The 21,267-nt window shown below is 54.2% G+C and overlaps 6 protein-coding genes across 6 annotated transcripts; 3 read left to right on the forward strand and 3 right to left on the reverse strand.

The window, feature by feature from the left end:
• Positions 1-372: 372 nt before the first annotated feature.
• GUITHDRAFT_104931 (hypothetical protein) lies at positions 373-1,788 on the forward strand (the record flags this gene model as incomplete). The annotated part of the gene is made up of 1 exon (XM_005836325.1): positions 373-1,788. The coding sequence occupies one exon, from the start codon at positions 373-375 to the stop codon at positions 1,786-1,788; it is 1,416 nt and encodes a 471-aa protein (XP_005836382.1).
• A 755-nt stretch (positions 1,789-2,543) lies between these two features.
• On the forward strand, positions 2,544-3,010 carry GUITHDRAFT_67864 (hypothetical protein; the record flags this gene model as incomplete). The annotated part of the gene is made up of 3 exons (XM_005836326.1): positions 2,544-2,753; positions 2,794-2,878; positions 2,931-3,010. The coding sequence occupies 3 exons, from the start codon at positions 2,544-2,546 to the stop codon at positions 3,008-3,010; spliced, it is 375 nt and encodes a 124-aa protein (XP_005836383.1).
• Positions 3,011-5,384: 2,374 nt separating this feature from the next.
• On the reverse strand, positions 5,385-8,788 carry GUITHDRAFT_162170 (hypothetical protein; the record flags this gene model as incomplete). The annotated part of the gene is made up of 11 exons (XM_005836327.1): positions 5,385-5,609; positions 5,657-5,671; positions 5,756-5,889; positions 5,934-5,994; positions 6,043-6,145; positions 6,196-6,583; positions 6,630-6,692; positions 6,741-6,806; positions 6,859-7,003; positions 7,103-7,245; positions 7,295-8,788. 11 exons carry the CDS (start codon positions 8,786-8,788, stop codon positions 5,492-5,494), a joined length of 2,730 nt encoding a protein of 909 aa, XP_005836384.1. The 3' UTR covers positions 5,385-5,491.
• Positions 8,789-10,250: 1,462 nt separating this feature from the next.
• GUITHDRAFT_104935 (hypothetical protein) lies at positions 10,251-10,859 on the forward strand (the record flags this gene model as incomplete). The annotated part of the gene is made up of 1 exon (XM_005836328.1): positions 10,251-10,859. The coding sequence occupies one exon, from the start codon at positions 10,251-10,253 to the stop codon at positions 10,857-10,859; it is 609 nt and encodes a 202-aa protein (XP_005836385.1).
• Positions 10,860-16,125: 5,266 nt separating this feature from the next.
• GUITHDRAFT_67884 (hypothetical protein) lies at positions 16,126-18,016 on the reverse strand (the record flags this gene model as incomplete). The annotated part of the gene is made up of 3 exons (XM_005836329.1): positions 16,126-16,212; positions 16,260-16,314; positions 16,404-18,016. The coding sequence occupies 3 exons, from the start codon at positions 18,014-18,016 to the stop codon at positions 16,126-16,128; spliced, it is 1,755 nt and encodes a 584-aa protein (XP_005836386.1).
• A 1,888-nt stretch (positions 18,017-19,904) lies between these two features.
• GUITHDRAFT_51908 (hypothetical protein) lies at positions 19,905-20,523 on the reverse strand (the record flags this gene model as incomplete). The annotated part of the gene is made up of 2 exons (XM_005836330.1): positions 19,905-20,327; positions 20,377-20,523. Coding segments are annotated over 2 exons (570 nt in total), but the record flags the coding sequence as incomplete, so codon positions are not given.
• Between the last annotated feature and the right edge of the window lie 744 nt (positions 20,524-21,267).

Here is a 21,267-nt window from a genome sequence, read left to right on the forward strand (position 1 = left end):
ACAAAGGGAAGGGTGGTCAAGTTTTTGACCACCCCTATTTATATCACACTTTGATAATTCATAGACCGGGTGATCAAATCACCCCACCTACACGCAAAACTTTCAACCGATAACCCCTTCTTTTGGCCTATTAGACCCCATACACTTCCAAATAGGGGGTAGGCGCGGCTTTTCGCATGGCGGGCAGCAGGAGGAAGATGCAGGCAGCGGGGGTGGCTGGCATGGGCCTCGCTTGCCTTGCAGGTGATGCTGAAAGCTTCCTTGTACCCTTACATGCTGTCTTTGCGCCTTCGTTGTCATGGAACTCTTCCATTACTCTTTTTTAAACGTTGTTTTGTGTCAAACTGGAGAGAGAGGATTGAATATTCTTTCATGATCTCTTTGCAACTCCATCTGTTGCTGTTTGACACCTCTGAATCTCTTGTCGTAGCGTTGCTTGTCGTGTCATTCGTCCCTCGCATCGATCTCGTGGTAAAGCGGGTGTCTATTTTTGACCAGGTGCGTTCCACTTTCATTGGGTTGCTTGACAACAAACTAACTTTTCCCCAGTGGTATCCTACCCAAAAACCTAGCCCCGAATCTACCAATAACCCAAGTTACGAATATGCAGAGAAGTATCTCACGACAGCGGCAAGATATTCTACCAAGGACAACAAGCAGCATTATCATGACTGCAGGTTGAGCTGTGCTGGGGAAGAGCGATACCAGCCATCATGGGATTTCGTGTCAAGGTGTGAACGCTTTTGTGCAAGACTGTACGATTACAACTCCCCGGTGGAAGTTGCTCCACAACCAGCTTCACATGGTTGGTGGATGAAAAAGCTGCCAAGTGGGAGATTTGTGCGCAATGAAGCTAACACCGAAGGCGGAGGAAAGGAGAACGGTCTTCACATCCCAGATCCGTGGGGTAAGGACATATCCAAGATAATATCTTCTAAGAAGGCAGACAGCAGTGAATCAGGTTCCGTTGGGGTACCACTTGCGTTGTCTTCCAACACGAAGAGGGCAAAAACATCAATGCTGCTTCAAACAACTGGGCATGGACTTGACTCAGTCACATATGGCTCACACCATGCTTTGGAGGACTTGAACAGCTATTTTGATTCTCTGCCCACAAAGGATTGCTCGAAGCCCGACTGCAACTACAAGAACGTTGTCGTCGAAAAGAAGAAGGTGCTTGTACACAAGCCAGAAAAGTTTTCCACCAAGGACATCAGGAAATATGAGAGGGAAGTGCTCGGTTACCGTCGAGAACACGAGGAGAAGCTGGAGAATCAGGAACTTGCCCAGATAGGTGAGGAAAGTGACAAATTAGTTCAGGCATCTGTCAACGGCTTCCACCAACTTGAGTCTTCATCGCACGCTCGGTCTTCATCGAAACATGTGCGAGGTCGGCACAGCAAGGCTTACGATGAAGCCAAGAAGGCGAAAGGATTTGTTGGTTATTATGACAATGTTTTCGGAAACGATCAGGCGGGAAAGAGCTCAGTACAGAAGACTCACGCTATCATGAAAGCAGCAAGTCCTTCTGTCGATGAGAAGCTCAAGAATCTTGAGAAGCTTCATTCACAATTAGAAGCGCAGAATGCTCATTTGGTACAGGAGAATCGTGTACAAGAAGCAGCCGCGAAGCGGGTTGAACTTCAACAGCATTCTAGGCCGACAATTCTTGCAAAAAAGACTGTTGTAGAGCAGGGAAGTACAGCTGCTGTGCCTGTTGACGGCATCATGAGGTCGGAGAGCACCCTGAAGAAGCAGCTGCTTGAGTTGGAGAAGTTACATCATTGAGCTGTAGTGTACGGGATAATTTAACAATAGATTTTTACATTTACTTCAACTTCGGACCTCGTTGTCCTTCAATTGCATCAGTTCAACTTGGCAGAATTTCTTCAAGCTCACTGACCTGAGTGATCAGCAACGGCTCTCCATGGCATGCCCGGTAGCGCCCGGTGCGGCCCCGGCAAGCACCGCGGCTCCAGTGACCGTCACCGGGGCACTCAACTTGACTTGAAGTGGCACTCAGTAGAGGGCGGGCCATAACGGTTGAAACCGTCGAAGCATTTTTCGTCGGTATGAGGGTCAAAGGCTGGATGCGAAAAATGCACGTGCGATAGGAGGCGAAGGGACAGTGTACAGGAGAGGAGGAGAGGCGGCATAGCGCTTTTGATTCCGAAGGGATTGATAGTGATGCAAAAATAGTTTGGAGAAAATCAGGTAGGAAGATGATTAAGATGATTCTAGACTATCTTCGAAGGGGACGACGAGCTGTTTCTGAGCTGTTTCCCATGAGAATGATCGGGAATGTTGATTTACCCACATCTGAACAGATGTTTGATCTTCTTAATGATAAGAGCATATTCTCTCCCTGCCCTCCCTGACCTCCCTTCCTCCCTCCCTGCCCTCCCTTCCTGGGCCCTCCCTGCCCTCCCTTCCTCCCTACCTCTTCCCTTTGTCCCTCACAAACCCCACCACACCACACCCACCTCCCCTCCCTCCATTGCTTTCAAGTGCATGACTGTTTTTGTTTCAAGCTCTTTCAGAACATGAGTGCATCCAAGCTGCCGGAGGCCATGGAAGAAAATTTGGACAAGATAGACTCCGCTCTTGATAATTTGGAGACTGCGCTAGAACCCATCCTCGCGACGCCCTGGGATACGCTAAATGCATGCCTGGAACCCGTTCAAAGAGCAAAGTTGAATCTGATGATAGCATACACGATCGATTCTCTGTTTTTCTTGTACTTGAAGACACAGGTGAGTTTCGCAACAGCGATGTTGAGATGTGATTGTTGAGCAGGGTATAGCAACGGAGGAGCACCAAGTGAACGAGGAGTTGGCTCGAGTGAAGTCTTACATGTCAAAGTTGAAAGATGCTACAGGTAGTTCTCTCCGCAGCAGATTGTTTCTTTTGTTGAGGTGTTGTGTATGCAGCTGCTCAAGAAAACGAAAAGTCGAAGCTGAAGCTCAACAAAGATGCTGCAGCGAGGTTCATCAAGGCAGGGCTGGTATGATTGCCTCATGTTGATGCGCGCCATTCTAAAGCATTGGAAGTCTGGAAATGACGAAGCGGGAGAAAAGCGAAAGAGAGAAAACGACGAGGACAAAGAAGCTAAGGATCAAAAGGACAAGAAGGGAAAGGACCAATCTGTCAAGTCCGCGAAGAAAAGCAAGAAATCTTAGAAAAGCCTTTTACTCTGTGCAGGACAATGCTCCTAGTTCTTTGAAGATTATTTGGCTTTGAGGAAGGAATTTGAAGGCGCTCTAAAATCCGCAGTCTGCTGACAATTCCAGGAACAAGCGAGGGTGTAAATTTATATCTCTACAATCTTTGAAAGCAATATAAACATAACGGTACATTTGTTCAGTTTCTAGATGAGCCCCTACTTCCATAATTTGTATGCGTCCTTTCTCTCCCCCTTCTCCTGTCCATCTCTGCCGTCCTCCTCCTCTGCCATACCCACCCTGATTCCCATTTCCCGCTGTCAGCCGCCTTCCATTTCCTAGCTTGGTCCAGTCGAAAGTTTGAAATTTATATGTCAAATTTCAAACTTCATGATAAATGTTGAAGGTGTTTACCACGTTTTAAAGTTTGTGGGTGGTGGGAAGTGGGCAAGGCTTTTGTAGACGAGCAGGGTAGGAGAAGGCAGGTGACAGCATAGTACAGGAGAGGACAGCATAGTACAGGAGAGAGGAAGGGAGAGGGGAGAGGGAGAGAGGGAGAGAGGGAGAGAGGGAGAGAGGGAGAGAGGGAGAGAGGGAGAGAGGGAGAGAGGGAGAGAGGGAGAGAGGGAGAGAGGGAGAGAGGAGAGAGGAAAGGGTAGAGAGACCAGAGAAGGGGAGGGGGAAGCGGAGAAGGAGAATAATAGAGGTGAAGGAACCCGAAGGTGGAAATAGAGGAGAGAAGTCACAATAGAAAAGGAGGAGAGACGTAAAGGGAAAAGAACCCCAACAGCGTTAGAAAAGTCATTCGGACAAGAAGTCAAGAACAGTCACGAATGCAACAAACTTGGTTTGAAGCCATGGATGCGCGGAACACAGAAAAGGTGGGCTTTTTGTTCGAGAACTCCTTCTCAGTGAATCCGTTGTAGATCACGCTGGTTCCTTTCGACTACTCTTCGACACAAAGCATTGTCTTAGCGGACAGGCGCATTGCCTGCCTGTCAGGTAGAAAGCTCCTCCTGCCTTGCACTCCCCAATGCGGTCTTGCAGGGTTTCTTTCTGGAATCATGGAAGGGAGGGAAATGGACCTTGCCGAAGAAAGCATCGTCCTCAACCATACCTCTTGTAACTACTCGGCTGTGAAGCGGGTAAGTCCATGTGGGTGCGGTCGGGAAGGCAAAGAAGGGAAAGCTTTCGAGCTGACGTGTCGACCAGGCCGTTCTCTTCCTGGAGACGTTTCGAGAACATGAGAGCGAATTATCGCGGTTCAAGAACTACGTGAGATGGCGATCCTTGGATGTGCTGGGGATGATTCCTTTCCTTTGCCGTCAGGCCATGCCTTCTGCTGCGCTTCCTGCGGAGCAACGGGAAGCTCACGCCAACACCCTCACAAACCTGCAGGTCTGATGTGACTGGATGCGAGAAGGTCTCATTGAATCCCCTCAGAACCTGGTGAATCGTATCAACACGTTTCAGAATGAGTTCTTCGGGGACATGTCGATTCAAGAGCTAGCAAACCTCCTTGCCCTCTCTCTCTTCTTGGACATTCCGGTGAGTCATGATGCGATGCTCGTCGGTGAATGATGTCTGGGCAAGTCGATGCAGAAGCTTTGCATCGAGAGATTATCCAACGAGCTCTTCAAGTGCGGGGACGCTGAGGAGTTGCACAACATCCTTCGACTGGATATCACTCACCTGGAACCCGCTGAATCATCCAAGGTGAGCGCTCTCTTTGACCAGCGCTCTTTGACAGGTAGCTCTGCTCACTCACGGTTCAGGTCAGGGTCTTGATGCTGAGCCATCCCTACAGCGGGGCACGAGGCCTCGTGATCTGCCACTTGCTCTTTGAGAGGATGACGAGGTGAGTGGGGAAGCTTGTCTGAGCGACCAGTCAGAGTGCACCAGGAACGCGGGTTTCTTGAACATGATCGGGAACGAAGAGATCGTCAAGCTCATTCTGGACGACTTCGAATATCGATCGAAGCTGGAGGTCGACCAGCTGCTCACGAGGTGGGAAGTCTTCGTGTAGTCTTGTTTCCTGTCCAAAGAGTAATGACCCTTACCATTCTGCCAGAATTTCCTTTGCAGAGAGCAAGCTGGCGTCTATTGCTGCGTTGGTAGCGATTCAAGGCTGCCGTTTGCTTCACTGACGGCTGATCGCAGGGATCGTCGAGGTACTTTGGTGTGAAGTATGTCGAGATGGGACTGAGGAGGCAGCTCTCGGGTGACAATTACCAGGTAGTTTGTATTTACAGAGTGCTGGTTCGCTTGGTCAATTGATATACAACAGGTAAGACTTGCCGCACAAAAGGCTCTCAACGATCTAGGGTGCATCACGGGGAACGGAGAGACGGCAAGATGCTTGATGACGATGACCTCATCGCTGTTCTCTCCATCAACTGTGTACGCAGCAGCTGCCCTCTCTGGAAAGTAGTGGAGGTGGCGCGGAATCTGCCCGCACGCGTCAGAGAGATAACGGGGGAGGGAAAGGAGCTCACTTAGAGTCTCTCGCCCTTGAGTCCAAGAAGACCAACACCATCGAAGAACATTCAGACAAGCACGTTAATAAACGGAGACGTGGGGTCACGACAAGTTACCGACGACTTTCCTGCAGTCTCGAGTACGCCGCAAGGCTGTCATTGGACAGCGTGTTCGAGAAGAGACGCGAGCGGCTCATGACAGACCCGTCGAGCCTGGAGAGGTCCGCAACTGGTATGTCCTCCCAATTCAACTGATGAGCAAGTCAGCGGCCAGTCCCCGACGACAGTCGATCACCCGATGTTCTCCCCAGCTGGTCTTCTGCACGAAGGAAGGGAACTGATTGGCTCCTGATTTCCTGCCGTCACGAGGGTGAGGAGCGACCTCTCCATGGCTGATGCTGCACCTTGACATCTCTAAGAAGATCTGCCGCGCGTCCTTGGAGAAGGGGCTCTGCCTTCGGGGAACCATCCCGTCTTTCATCGCCCAGAACCTGGGAGAATGGAAGCCTGCACAAGCTTCAGCCGACGCCATGCGGGGAGGGGTTAAGGAGGAAGACCGGGGGCAAACTCGACCGGCCGGTACACCGGAGAAGTAGTCTCGAGGTAGCGGGAGATGCCCGGGGCCAGTCGAGTGCTCTCACGCAGAAGAGGGAGTCGCTTCTTGGGTATGATCTTTCTCAGCTCGCTCACTGTCTTGGGCGGTTTCGGCGGTTTCTGCATCACTAAACTTCGTCCCAACTTCACTCCGTGCTTCGCGTCCCACGCAGACTGTTGAATCTGCGAGGTCCGCGGGTCTTCAGGCCCCCATCTCCTGACGGCGAGGAGGACAGCATGGTCGTAGGCCTGCATGGCTGCTTCCTGCTCTCCTGCGTACTCAAACTCGAGGCCGAGGTTGTTGAAGGCGACGGGGATAAGATCTCCCGCCAAGGAGTCAGGGGCGGAGACCTGCCATGAACGTCACAGCCAGCAGACCGGCTGCAGTGGCACCCGCCTCGTTCTCCCAATCCTCGTCGTGACAGAGCATGTCTACGGCCTCCTTGGCAAACGCCAGCGCCTGCCATCGATCAGTCTGCCCATCGCCCCGCAGCCGAAGCTGAGGTACCTCCTCATGCTGCTGCAGGCTCGACAGGGTGGTGCAGATGTTGATGACTGTTGCTGCATGGCTCGGCTGCAAGGATGTGAGAACCGGGAGGAGCCAACAACTTCGATGTGATGAACACCTCGTAGTCCATGTTGATCTCAATGCCTGCCGCCTGCCGCAAGTACTTGAGGCTTCCTTGCATGTCTCCTTTGCTGTTCAGAAGACATCCGATGTTGTTGTACGTCTCAGCCAGAGTTTGTTGGCTCTCTTGGAAAATGGACATGCTGTGACTCTGTCGAACGAAGTGAAGAGCCTCCTTCCTGATACGAGGCAGCTCCATGAGTTCAACCGGAGAACGAGCATCGCAAGACGTCAGAACTTACAGCAGTTGGTCCGCGATCCTCAAAGCTCCTTCCTTCATGCAGCTCCTGGCGGCAACATTGCAAGCCCTTGCGAAGGAGAGGACTAGGACGCTGCTCTGAGGATGGCCAGAGCCCAGCACAGAAACCTTCTCCATGACGCGCGCCTGGTACAAGGATCAGTGAGTCCTCAGGCACTGCATGGCCGGCGCCTACCCCGTAGGCAAGAAGCTCCTTGGCCTCTGAGATCGCTCGCCTCTTGCTCGAGAGCAACTCATCCTCAACGCTTGCTGTTGCGCCTTGACCGCCGCTGCTCTTCTCTGCCCGGGAGCTGCTCAGCTTCTTAGATACCGAGCGAGCACCCAAGATGTCCAGCCCATCCTCGTCTTCAGCTCCTTGCCGGGCCGCATCATTCTCACCGCTGGTCCTCTCCCCTTGAGCTGACTCTCGAGAGTGCTGGGGCGGCTGAACGTCGATATGGTCTGTTTCCGCTGAAAAGTTCTGCTCTGAGACTCCCGCAACTTCACTCGAGGGCTGATGGCTCGACATAGGAAAGCATTGAGCTGCAACATCATCAGTCACCTGTTGCTCTTCCTCATTGCCGTTGGTCCCTTGACTGCCTTCTGATTCAACACGTGCTTGCATCGTTGGAACCAACATTTCAGCCCCCTTTGCGAACTGATCCTCACCAACATCTGCAGCTCCCGTCTCCGCCGCCCCTCCAATCTCCTCTGCCCCTCCCTCGTGTGCCTCTCCTCCCGTATCCGCAGCTCCTCCCGTCTCCGCCGCCCCTCTCTTCTGTGCCGCTGCTGCCATCTCTGCAGCTCCTCCCGTCTCCGCCGCTCCTCCCGTCTCCGCCGCCGCCCCTCCAATCTCCTCTACCCCTCCCGTCTCCGTCTTCGCCCCTGCTCCCGTCTCCGCCGCCCCTCCCGTTTCTCCCTCCCCTCCCGTCTCTGCCGCCCGTCCAATCTCCTCCGCCTCTCTCTTATGTGCCGCTGCTGCCATCTCTGCCGACCCTCCCGTCTCCTCCCCTGCTCCCGTCTCTGCCGCCCCTCCCGTCTCCGCAGCTCCTCCCGTCTCTGCCGCCCCCCCTCTCTCGTGTGCCGCTGGTCCCATCTCCGCCGCCCCTTCCGTCTCCGCCGCCACTCCAATCTCCTCTGCCCCTCCCGTCTCCGTCTCCGCCCCTGCTCCCGTCCCCGTCGCCCCTCCATTGTGTACCGCTGCTACTATCTCTGCCGCCCTTCCCGTCTCTGCCGCCCCTCCCGTTTCTCCCTCTCCTCCCGTCGCCTCCGCCCCTCCCATTTCTGCCGCCCCTCCCGTTTCTCCCTCCCCTCTCGTCTCCTCCGCACCTCCAATCTCCTCCGCCTCTATCTTATGTGCCGCTGCTGCCATCTCTGCAGCAGCGCCCCCCGTCTCCGCCCCTGCTCCCGTCTCCGCCTCTGGTCCCATCTCCGCCGCCCCTCCCGTCTCCTCCGCTCCTCCCGTTCCTGTCTCTTCTCCTGTCTCTGACGCTCTTCCTGTCTCTATCGCTGCTCCCGTCACTGCGACCGCTCCCTTCTTCTCAGTGTTCTGATCCTCCTTGTTGGCTACATTGGTGTCTTGTAGACGTTCATCTTGCTTCGTCCGCATTTCCAGCGACTCTGCAGGTTGATCCAGTATCGGCAAGGTGTCAACCGGAGTAGGATGTTTTGCTCCTTCTTTTTGATCCATTGCTGAAGTACAGGATTTCCGCCTAGATCAGCTTCTTCTCATCTATCTTATCAACGAGTCTGCATGTCGATCGGTCAGTCTCCTCCACCCTTCCCGACTCTCCGCCTCTTCTTCATCCCGTTGCTTCAAGTACATGATTTGCTGGGCCCAGGGCCGTTGGTATGGACCGTTACATATGGTTACACTGCACCGTGCAGCATCGGACATTTCAGGTACGGCATGACTCAGTGACTAGCCCCGGCCGGCCCGGCCGGGCCGGGCTGCCGCGTCCGAAACCGTCGCATCATCCAAGGATTACTCAAAGTCACTCGTAAATTAAAAATCAGTACGAGGACAATCAGGAGAGTCGAGGAGGCTTGAAGCCTGAGAAAAGACCGTCCTGACAGCTCGGATCCGGCGGGCCGGGTGATCTTTACTCAGGCTCGCTCAGTCACGGGCCGTCATAGGCTCAGTTTTCTCTTAAGGCAAGTTCTACTGCTTCGGACGGCCCCGCGGTGCCACGGTGGGATCCCGCCGCCGGAGTCCGGGCCCGGACAGTGGCTCCGAGGAGTACTAACTAAGTAGCAGCAGCAGCAGCAGCAGCAGCCTCAGCAGCAGCAGCAGCGCTGAGCAGCACTGGCCGCAGCAGCAGCAGAGCCTGACCCGACTCTGAGGGCATTGTAATGGCATATGCTCAGCGGCACGTCTCTCGGCCCGGCTCGAAACGCATCCCGAGTCCGGCGGTCCAGGATCTTTCATCTCTCAATCATTCGTCCATCGCCCAGCCTGTGCGCTCCTTCCGAAGTTCTTGTTGGCCCGGAACTAGTCGGACAGCAGCTCCTGGACGGTATGAAAGGTCCTGCGCGCAGTTAAGTGAAGGTATCCGATGAGTTAAGTTTGGGGGACCGTACAGCATCCTGCAGGAGCCTCCGAGGCTTGACCCACTCTCAGCCTGGTGACTGTACTCGGCACTGGGCAGGCCCGGGCAGGCGGCTGCGCGGGCTCAGTACCTGTTTTAGCATCATATTACTTATTATTCCGACTGGTACTAATTTTCTTTACTTTGGTACCGAGACAGAAAAAAAAATGTTGCCAACCGAACGGGTTCTTTCAACTTTCGACTCCCCCACCTCTAGGAGGACCCGGTCCGTAGACCGGAAGACTGGGGGTCTCTCAACCAACCCGTGAGGAGGTGGTGACTTCTTACATGGGTGAACGCCTACGACTAATACTAGAAATCATAGTGCCCCCTCACCACCCCTAAATTGTTGCTCATGACCACCGGTGAGAATAGGTACTACCGTAGGCGGGCTGGAGGAATGTAGCGATGACAAGGGGAATGAAACATTTATTTTTGAGTAAAGAGATATTCCGTCCTCCCCGCCATCTGTTCTCCACCCTCCACCCTCCACCTTCCACCCTTGAGCCTCTATCCTCCATCACCTGAAGTCACTGAAGCTCTAACACAGTTGTAAGGATACCGATGACTCTCCCACTACCATCTCGCTATGCTCTTGACGACCCGATGGCTTCTGATCCGTTCTTCCATCTACCTATTGATGCAGAAGTCAGTCATGGTGACCTAGCAACATCGTCCTCGTTTAGCACCTGCCTGTGCTCGAGCCTCGAGCTCGATGGCTGCACGGTGTGTAGGACATATCCTCGGCAGGACCAAGCCGTTGACCTACCTCGGATCGACAGTCCCCACGTAACTGCGAGCACGAGCACAGTAGCTGCACAACAGGAGGTCGAGGTGGGACGATGGGACGTGGCTGCCCGTAAGAAGCACAGCAAGGCGTGCATGGGCAAGAGCCGGCTCAACGTAGAGAACAAGGTGGAGATTGTCTGCCTCTATTATTCCTCTGCAGCGTCGTCGAGATACAGGAGGCCGATGCGCCAGCGGGACATCTCAAGGATGTACGGGAAGAGCCGTGCAGCAATCAGCAAGCTTCTGAGGCCAGAGTATGCTTTTGAGCTCATGATGACAGCGGAGGGTTTGAAGGTGCGCAATCGCAGCGAGGTACTGGAGAACATCAAGCAGGACCTCCTCAAGGGTTCAGCATCCTCCTCGAGCCCCCCCAGCAGGGGATGATGCCGAGACTTCATGTCCTATTGAGCTGATGCCATCCCATGCTCTGATTGAGTCTTTTTGGAGTTGTCCTCCGACCGGGCATCGTTTTGATTTCTGTTGAAATTTTTCAGCAAGTTGGTAGAACTCCTTAGTCCTGAAAGTGAATTCCGGCAGCTGGTAGAGAGTATAGTATGATTGTAGGTCTTTCATGTGAGACATTCTTTGACAGCTCTGTCTCTTTATAACGATAAACTTTGATAATGTCACACAGTCATATAGTCACGACTCTCAGCTAGTTACGGTGCTAGTACGGTGGTTGAAAAGTCGCGAGTCGCCTGCCGGGCACTGCCAACTGAGTCGGCCCTCAGTTGGCACCGTACTGCAATCTTACGGGTGACTGAAACCCGGGTGACCGACGCACTCTCAGCGCGGCAGAACGTGACTCGGCACTTCAGGCTACGGGGAGCAGAATCTGCCACGAATTCAATCATTGGTTCAAACGGTACTACGGTATCAGACTCCAGTAAGACTCTGCCTCGGCAAACTTGGGCTTAACTTAAGCTTAATCGACGGCAGCCACGGTCACTGGGGACTGCCACGGAGTGCAGAACTTCCTGGCCGCCTCCGAGTCCGCGGCACTCCGGGAGTCGGCCGGGAGGGCCGCCACTGGCTCCAGGCTGCGGCGACTGCCCGGGCGGCCGGGCCGACTCGCGCCGGGCCGGGCCGCACTTCCGAAGTTCGCCGGCGGCCGCCCGGTGCACTGCAGCAGTGACGCCGGGTGGAAAATTAAACGGTTGAGTCAAAGTTGTAACGGTTGGCGTTCGTTGGATAAAACGAACAGGATGGAGGAGGCAGGGCGGGGGGACGCGGAAGAAGGGGGGGGGGTAGGGAAGTGGGGAAGGACTCGGATGGTCTTCAAGGAGCGATCCAAGAGGTTGAGCAGAGAGTTTGGTTTGCTTGTCTCCGGGGATCTGATGTACTGCAACCTTGAGGAGCACAAGCAGAGATAGCACCTTGGGATGGGAAAGACCATGGGATGCCTTGGGAAGTGATAGGTAGCCTCGGCCAGTGCAGCCCAGACAGTGGGGACCAGATATGAAGGAGCAGAGGCAGAGAAGGGTTTTCAATGAGTGAAGGAGGGAGGCCCGGAAACGGTAGATCTTAGCAAGTGGATAGCACAGTACGTGTAGGATGATCTTGTATGCTGTTCTCTGAGTTGTTAGAAACTGATTTGCTTCTATTTGCAGATTATTGGATATTAACGTGATGCCTTGCGCTTAGAAAACTCAGATTGCAGTCATACCTTACAACACATTGACTTTGCACATGTCGCCAAAGAGTTTCATAGTGACCTTGGTGTCTCTCTCGCTGGCGTCGTTATCTCGCGGGGAGGAGGGGGATGTTCTTGCGAAGGAGGACTTTCTTTCAGGGAATGACGGATGGAAGCTCGTCGGTTCCGGCTGGAGCAACGAAGGGTTGATGCATGAAGCTAATCGTATCCTTGCATCCGAAGACAGGGAAAAGTTTGACAAGTCGTGGTGGTACGCTTCGCCGCCCACGTTCTACAAAAGCAACGCAGCCGATGCATACAACGGCTGGCTCAAGTATACTCTTGGCCACTTTGAGTATGAAGATCAGGGATCAAATGTTGTGTCAGACTATGATGTAATACTAGTGAGCAAACGAAAGCGATTTTCCGTTGGGCTCAAGGGAGTCTTCCAACTCTCAGACTCCACTCTCATGCACGAGTATCAAGTCAGACTCGAAGAGACTTTTCAGCCCAATGCATCCACTGCTTCATGGGAGCTCATCAATGGCAAGAAGGGAAAGCCAACGAAATTTGACTTCGTTCAATGCCTTTCAAACTTGGCAGAAATCAGGATTCGTGGTTCATACTTCAAGGGCTTCGAAGTCTCTTTCTTGCAAGGTGTCTCGATCGTCGAAGGGCGTGTTGACAAATCTGGAAGGTATGAAGGCTGGGCTCAATCTGGAGGAATCAATCAGGGAGCAGAGTACGACTTGATCAACGGAGTGAAGGTCTACCGAGCTCGCAAGTCCGCACCGGCTGCTAGCGCTACCTGCTGTGCCAGCAAGACTTGTACAACGTCTGATCGTTTGATGCTCTATTTTGATCGCCCCGGATGCATGATGTCTTCAGATCCCTTCTGCTCCAGTCAATATGCGCAGTCCAAGGCAGCAGAAATAGTGGAAGGCACGAGTCTGAACGAAGGGAGGATATTCGAACTTCCTCCACGTCCCATCTCTTGCAGCCGACTCATCGACTCGCATTCGTCACTCTGCAATGATGGAGTATGGGAGGTTGGAACCCACAATCAGAACATGGGCTGGTCTGCGATCCCTCTCACAAAGCCTTTCATGCACTCGTTCTACTTCAACTCTGTCCCGCAGATCTGCTCGTCAGCCACTCTCACTGTGGAAGTGCACGGAGATCTGCAGTACGCTGGAGACAGCATTCTCGTCTATGGCGAGGACGGGGCATTCCTGGGCTCCTTGTTCAACGGCAACCTGACGTACATGGAGGAAGGACAGCGACCGTACGATCCGTCAGGGCCGCAGACTGTCTGTGACTCGCCGTCTGTCCGAGGCGGGTCCAGTCCGGATGCAGCTGGGAACACAAACTGCAAGAACTGGGTGGGCGGAGGGGCTGCACAGTCGAGCTCACAAGGATCTGTTGCTGTTCCCTACAAGGACAGCATCGTGATATCGCAGTCAGCCATGCTCCGGTACTCTTCGGACGAGCAGATTATGTTTGCTTTCAAGTCCATCAGGAACGAGGGGCTGTACACCGGAACGGCCGACACCGCGTCCACCACCTACTGCCACAAATCACCTTCGTCGGGCGGGTGCAGTCTGGATGGAAGAGTTATCTTCCGCTCCCTCAAGCTCACCTTCTCTCCTGGGCTCTGTTTCTCTAAGAGGATCTTCCCCGAGGATCCGATCGCCGTAGACACAAACCAACAGGATCCCCTCCCCCTGACTATTCCCCTGTCGTTTTCCATCCCCAAGGGCAAGGGGAGCTTGCCATCAGGAGACGGTGTGATCTCTGTCGTCGCAGGCGCCCTCATGACCATCGATCGTGATAACTCCATCGTAAGAGCAACTCACGTTGACTCAGTCGGGGGGTGACAGTCTTGTGCAGGAAGCGTTCGTCTGCGCGGGGGCAGCGCCAGCTCAGGTAATTCATCCTTGCATCTGTTCGTGCAATCATGGAGGAGCAGGGAGTCGGCGGGTGTACATATGTCGGAAGAATGTTCGATCGATCTCCAGTGGATGGCCTGCAGTCGTCCTGGGCAGCCAACCCGATGCTCCCGAACCTCCTCAAGGAGCAGTACGCTAACATCACGGACACCATCACCGTCCCACGGGACATGCTGGAGCCTCTAGTGGTAGGGGACCAGGTGAGCCGGCCACCGGCCTTGGGCTATTGCTTGTCCTGACCCTCTTGCAAGGTTGGAATCGTCCTGAGGCTCAATTTTACGGGGAATCGCGCAGTTCGGATCAGCCCGATCTCGTTTGCGTACCCTCTCATGTCCTGCTTCCATCGCACCTTGTCTTCGGTGACCCCGAGCGGATGACTGGGAGGGAGACTGAGCGACAGGTTTCAGGGTCCAAACTTCAAGAGGTTCCTCGAGAGGCCCAAGGTCTACTTGTTCTCCGAGGACGGTGAGTCAGTAGACTCTGATGAGCTGGTTGGCTGAAGCTCTTTGACTTCAGGTTTCCCCGTGCCGGCTGGTGAGGTCACGATGACTGTAACGGCTAAGTGGGGACTGCACACAAGATACTCGGGCCTCAACAACTGCAGACTGGATGGAGGAAACGCATGCGGCGGCAACTTGGAAGGGATGCCGAAGCTGAGAGTGGACAAGGTAGAGAGGATCTCCCACCTTCTTGCTCGTCTGATCTGATCGTCTAGGACACGCTGGACAATCTCGGAGTGGTGACGGTGTGGAGGGAGCTGGACGGAACCGAGTGCTGCCCAAGCTCACAGGCTGACGTGATCACCAACGTTGTCTGGGGGACTGGCAAGGTGACTCTCTTGACTCTCCCCTGCTGGCTTCTCACTCTCCCGCAGCTCGAGAACTGCTCCAAGTCCATGAAGCTGTCAGTGTCGGGGGGCTCGGGCTCAGGGTTCACTGCGGACATCGCGGAGATCACTTCGTTAGGCTCGATCTCAAGGGTCACCATCACCAACAACGGCAGGGGCTACACCTCCGACCCCTCCATCGTCGCCAGCGACGCCAAATGCAGGTGCACCCCGAAGACCTACACGTGCAGCAGCGGCAACTTCGGCTCGGCCCTCACGCCGGGTACTCACGGGACCACCTTCACCTCTGCTGATGCCTGCGTCTCCTCCTGCACCAACGTCGACGGGTTGCATGGCCTGTGCTGTCCCCCCGGCAGCCAGGCGTCGCTAGACGGCGACATCCCCGTCTGCAACCCTCCTGTGAGCCTCCCCGGCAACGTGGCTGGGAACCTCGACAGCTGCATCCGCCCGGTGCGCACGGGATGCGGGGGGTTGAGCGTGTGCTCGGCAACGGCCACGTCGCAGCAGGAGAACGTGATCCGCCGCCTCTACCCGGAGCTGGTGGAGCAGCACAGGAAGTGGCCGCACGGCTTCAACTACCTGCAGGTGCACGCGGGCTACGAGGGCGAAGCTCTCGGGAACTTGTTCCTTAAGGACTACACCCAGGTGCTCGCCCGTCTCCATCCCCCCTCCCAATCGGCTTTTCTCCTGCTTCCAATCTCTCACCCCCCGCCCTTCCCCTTCTACATCCCCCCTGACGCTCGCCCAGTACTCTCCGCACTCCTTCTACGTCGACTCCATCAAGATCCCCGCCGAGACCTTCAAGCGCGCGATGGAAGGCAGGAGGCTCGAGTTCAGCATCTCCACCCCCCCCGGCAACGAGCCACTCGAGATCGCCTCCATCACCATTGGTTACCCGGTGACAATGTACTCACAAGCTCCCTCCCTCCTCACGCTCCTCAGGTCCTCGACCCCTCCGACGCTCAACTCGTTTCCAAGGACTCCGTTGACCTCACGGAGCTTCCCAGTGATCACTGGCTCGGCCCGGCCCCGAGCTTCTTGAGCAGCACATGGAGCGGCCAGGGAGACCCAGAGGTGACAACGCAGCCGACCTCGTCGACTTTTCAACGTCCTTCCTACCAAGGCTCTCCCATAGTAGCGCAGAACTGATTCCTCTCCTCCTCCTCCTCCTCCTCCCCTTCTGATTAAGAGCCCCGAGCTCCTAAAGTTTCGTTGGCGTGCTCAGTCGCTCTTGACACTGCGGAAGATTCTCCACACGAACACTCTGGCTCCAAGGTAGCCGATGGCCCCGCAGATGATCCCCAGACCCTGAGTGTCGGTCAGCGCATCGTCCCTGACCCTCACAGAGCTCTCACCACACACATCATGAGAGTTTGTCCGAAGTAGAAGCAAGTTTGAAACAAACCGTACCTGCATCGCTTCAGTGAACCAGAGCACTCTACCGTTACTCTTCCCTCTCTCCCTGCTTCCCCCCCCTCCTATTCTTCCCTCTCCCTCACATCTTCGTCTTCGCCATGAAGAAGTAGATGGCGTAGAGGAAAACATATCCAGAAATCGATGCCGAGGACCAGAAGACAGTCCACGGCCACCTGTAGTCTTCCGCGTTCAGGAGGAAGTAAGTGATGACGATGCTGACGCAGGAGGTAACGATGAGCATGATGGAGAAAACGAGCAGGATGAAGCCGTAGACGTAGTAGAACTTGTAGTTCCAGAAGGAGGTGAAGATGAAGTACATCTCGATGAAGATGCTGCCGAAGGGAAGGAGGCCACCCAGGGGGATGAGGATGGAGAAGTTCAGGTACCAGCGCTTGTCTGGGATCTGCCGGGGGATCAGCGCGATCCGTGAGGGCGGCTGGTAAGGCCTGGCGAGGTTTCTCCCCACGATCGTCCCAAAGAGAACGAGGGGGAAGGAGACGAACAGCCAGATCAGGAGGAGGATCACCATGGTGCCGAAGGGGATGGCGGCCAGGGAGCTGTAGGAGACGGCGACGAGGTTGAGTGACATGGTCACGAGGACGCAGAAGCCGCTGTAGCCGCAGGCTGTGAACATCATCGTCTTGATCCACGAGTTCCCCTTGCTCTGCACGTAGAACTGCCCGCTGACGTACCCGGCCGCGAAGGAGGAGAGGGCGTACACAACGACGGCGGTGGAGGAGACGGCTCCTCTCCCGATGTAGAGCGTGCCAATGATGGACAGGATGGTCGTGCAGTAGACCATGAGGATCAGCTGGATTCCTGTGCCAATGAGACCGCAGAAGAGAGGATAGTAGGGAGGAAAGCGGAACACGTCTCCCTGCACCTGCTTCCATCCTGTGTCCTCCTGTCCCTCCCCTAACGATTCCTCCTCGTCCAGGTGCTTGGAGTACTTGTGGAAGTCGCTCTTGAGCGTCCTCATCAGGATCAGCCCCACCAGTCCCACGAGGAAGATGACCATCATGAAGGAGTTGAAGATGGAGAACCAGTGGATCTGATGCTCGAAGAAGTCTTGGTCCAGGTACCTGTTGAACCTCTGCGAGAACTTCTTGCTTGTTGGGTGCCACTTCACAGAGTACGTCCACTCCAGCTGCTGGTTCAGCTTCAGCAGAGCTGGGTTGTCGTTGGTGAGATTCACTTCGATGATTCTATCTCCGTTGTACGCGATGCTGAAGTGCTTGTGCGTGAAGATGTATTTCTCGTCGTCGCCCGAGTGATTCCCGAGCTTGCTCTCTCTCACCTCCCCCACCATCGCCCACATCGGCAGCTCGTCAAGGACCAAGTTGAACCAGTAATGGTTCGACACTGCGTACTGGAACATGTCCAGGGACCGCTTGTCCAGCTTCACTGCGCAGTTGAGGGCCTTCTCGACATCGTGCTTGAATGATATGCCGTAGTCGCTCTTCACTAGAGAGTTCCCCTCCAGCGCCTCCCCCAGCCCTGCCCACTTGGACTGCCACTTGTCCGCGTTGAGCCGGCAGAATGGCAGCGTGTAGTAGGAGTAAGTCTCCTGAGGGTTCTCATACGGCCCGATCTTGTTCGCCCACAGCGTTACAGACTCGTTATCTGTGTACCTCTGAGTTCGCTCGTCTGCCTTGACGGCTCCTGCCAAGACAAGGAGGCAGAGAGCAAGCTTCATCGCCCCAACCCGCCGAAACATTCGTGACCCTCGGCACATCCCCGATCCCCTAGAAAACCAGCATGCAGAATGCCTCGATCGATGCGCCCTTGAAAACAGAGGACCCTACAAAGTTCGCCGGGCTCCTGCGCCAAAAATCACATAATGAGGATCACATTCGATGCTGGTTGAGGTGAAATAAGAATTTTCCCTCATTTCTCCAATATCTTTCCAGCTTATCTTCAATACTCTTCTCTTGATGCAGTTTCGTCCATTTTGAAAACCCAGGCAGATTTCGTTTCCTCACTTACATGGTAACTGTCTTTACCCCTCCTTGGCTCATCGTTATCTTCCTGACCCACACTATTTTATAAATGTATCCCAATTCTTCTCTTACTCTTCTCTTCTCTTTTTCCTTTCTGTCATACAATCCATATTACTTTCTTGCTATCACCCCTCCCAGCTCTCTGCCCTCCACGCTTCCCCTCTACCCTGCTCTCCCCTGTCCTCTTCTATCTTCCTCGCCACCATCTTTCTCCCTTCTCCTCCTCTCGTTCCTCCTCTCCTTCCCGTCCATTTCGCTTCTCCTCGCTCCTCAGCTTCCTCTGCTTCGCTTCCCCGTCACCTGCCATCGCAGAGTTGTGATCACCCCACCCCACCCTCACCCTCGAATTTTCACCCCACCCATTCCTTCCGAATTAAATCCACCCACCCCCATCTGAACATCCATATGTACCCCCATTTACCCACTACTACCCCACGATTTACATGAAACACCCTACCCCTTCGACTAGCAACCGCTCACCCCACCAGGTCTCTGAGGCAGGCTTGTCGAATGGGCACTGACGCTGCACTCAGCCCGAAGTCCACTCCGAGGGTGCGTCACTGAGACGGTGATCGGACTGGGGCGCCGCGGTCGGGGTGGCCCGGCGCCGTCAACCAGCCTGACAATCGCAATGGTGACTCAGCAGTACTCAGACAGCGGTCACGGGTCACATGATATGGTATCTGCCAATCAACACTTTACTTAGACTGTCAACTTGGTCCGCAAGAATGCTCGGGTGAAGCCCTTCAGACAAGGAAAGTTCGACAGGCGTGATAGACGAGAAAGCCAGATGGCGAGGAGGATGCCTGGCGATTGACACATGATCTTCATCCTTCGCGATGCTCCTCGCAGCTTCATCCGCCAGATCTTCAACAGTCCTGCTGCATCCTTCCTGCATTGCTTGCACCACTTCACGTGCGACATGAGGTTTCTCCATCCCCTCCTCAACAGTTTCAACCTAGCTCCTGACTTTCTTCTCTCGTCGCCCATTCTCCTGTCCTTGGCAGTTTTTCTCTTCGAGACAACTGAAGGTTTCAGCAGCAAATATTTTCTCTTGGACGGTGACGGCCTGAGAGGCTCATCGCCCCTCAGATCGACTGTTCCTAGACGGTCTACCAGATCATCCACTGCTTGGAGATCTGGCGAAAGTGGTTCTCTACCCTCCCTGCTCAGATTGTCTTTGTCTATCGATAGAGCGATTCCATCTGTGTCAAGTTCTTCAACCGCACTACCATGACACACCAAAGGCTCCCGTTGAACAGCGCTGATGAAAATACTCTCCTTTTCATCACTGCTGACTGTGTCTTTGCCCTCGATTACTTCACTGCCCCCCTTGCCTTGAAGCTCTTGCACCATCAAAATTTCAAGTTCAGACAAGAACTGAGCTTCCCAAATCTTGTAACAATTTTCTCGTGTCTGATTAGGCTCATTCTTGTAGACAACCATTGCGTTCTTCTCGAAACAAGGTAGAGATGATCTCGAGTCCGAGTCCTTTTCTGTCGCAGTGCTCGTCTCCCATTCGACCTGCTTGGCATGTCTGGATTCTTCCCACGCTGTACTCATGAGCGTTGGTAGCGTACTCCTGACGAAGTTGGCGATCTCATAAAGGTTCATCCCGGCTTTCACAGTCTCTCGTAGGACGAGAGCTCCGACTCGGAGCGTGGTGAAGGCCGATATCTTCATCTTTTCGCTGCCCAGCTCTTCCATGAGTCCCCTGACAAGGTCTGGAAACACCTCCTTTGACAGTTGCTTCTCCAACATTTTCTTGACGCATTTGAGGAATGGCTTCTTTGCCTGCGGCCAGGTCTGCCATGCGAAGTACATGTTCTGCAGCAGCTCAAGGTTCGGGCCAGTCATTGGCGAGACGATCTCGGGTAGACACAGGCCATGATCTATCGGGAAGAGTTCTTGCGAAGAGCCCCGGTGATTGGGGTTAGAAGACTTACGCAGGAGAACGTTTCCCTCGTGTCTGTCGACGTTGAACAACAAGATGTCGAGGCATCCAATCTTAGGATCAGCTTCAGTTTCAATCGCATACACACACACAAGAATAGACCTTGTGCACTTCATTCGCTGAGATGCCACTCGGCCCTCGATCGCTCATGTCGATAGACGAAGGGACATAACGCTGGACTGATCCGAGCCTCTCCCCATGAGGAGTTCGTACTTTCATGACTGTTGTGTGGGGAACTCCGCTGTAGCCTCCAAGGATTCTACTCGACACGGCGTACGCAGCTTCTTCACGAGGAGCACACTGACCGCTGACCAAGGCCCATTTTGTGACGTCTTCAGGAACTCTTTCCTCATCCAGCGGCTGCACCAAGATAAGAAGCAAGCTTGACCAGGGAAGGCAGCAGACCTTGAAGACAGCGACGCCCTCGCCTCGCGAGTTGCTCAGCAGGTAGACTCCACTGGTTCCCTGGAGGGTCTCACTTGGTATCAGTTCCTCCAAGATCCTAGGGCTCAAAGGAGCAGCGAACTGCAATGGCAGTGAGCACCAAACCTTGAAAAGCAACACTCTATGGTGAACCTCGTTTGGAACAATTTCTTCACAATCGCCTTCGTCGTCGATCTCGCAAGAGTCCTTCCTGTTCTCGTCCATCTCCTCAACCCCGAACAATTGTGACGGGGCACGAGAGGCAGGATTATAATGCAAGTCCTGGAGTTGACTTGTGCTCGCTGGGCCCCTTGTTTCCGATTCTTGGATTCTCCTTGCCCCGTATCACTTTATCTTTCTCCGTGAATTCTTTTACTTTTCTTTTCTTGTTGAGCTGGACAACAAAAGATAAGAAACAAAATCTTTCAGGTTCTCAGTTTCCGCACAGCTGGTCTGAATTTGCTGTTGCCTCGCCAAATCTCCGTATTTTGGTTTCTCACGATTTGTTGATCTTATTCGTTTGTCACTCTTGGTTTCATACCTTCTGTCACTGCTCTCACTCTCTTTTGC

The sequence above is a fragment of the Guillardia theta genome (genome assembly GCF_000315625.1).
Source record: "Guillardia theta CCMP2712 unplaced genomic scaffold GUITHscaffold_18, whole genome shotgun sequence".
Classification (NCBI taxonomy): Eukaryota; class Cryptophyceae; order Pyrenomonadales; family Geminigeraceae; genus Guillardia; species Guillardia theta.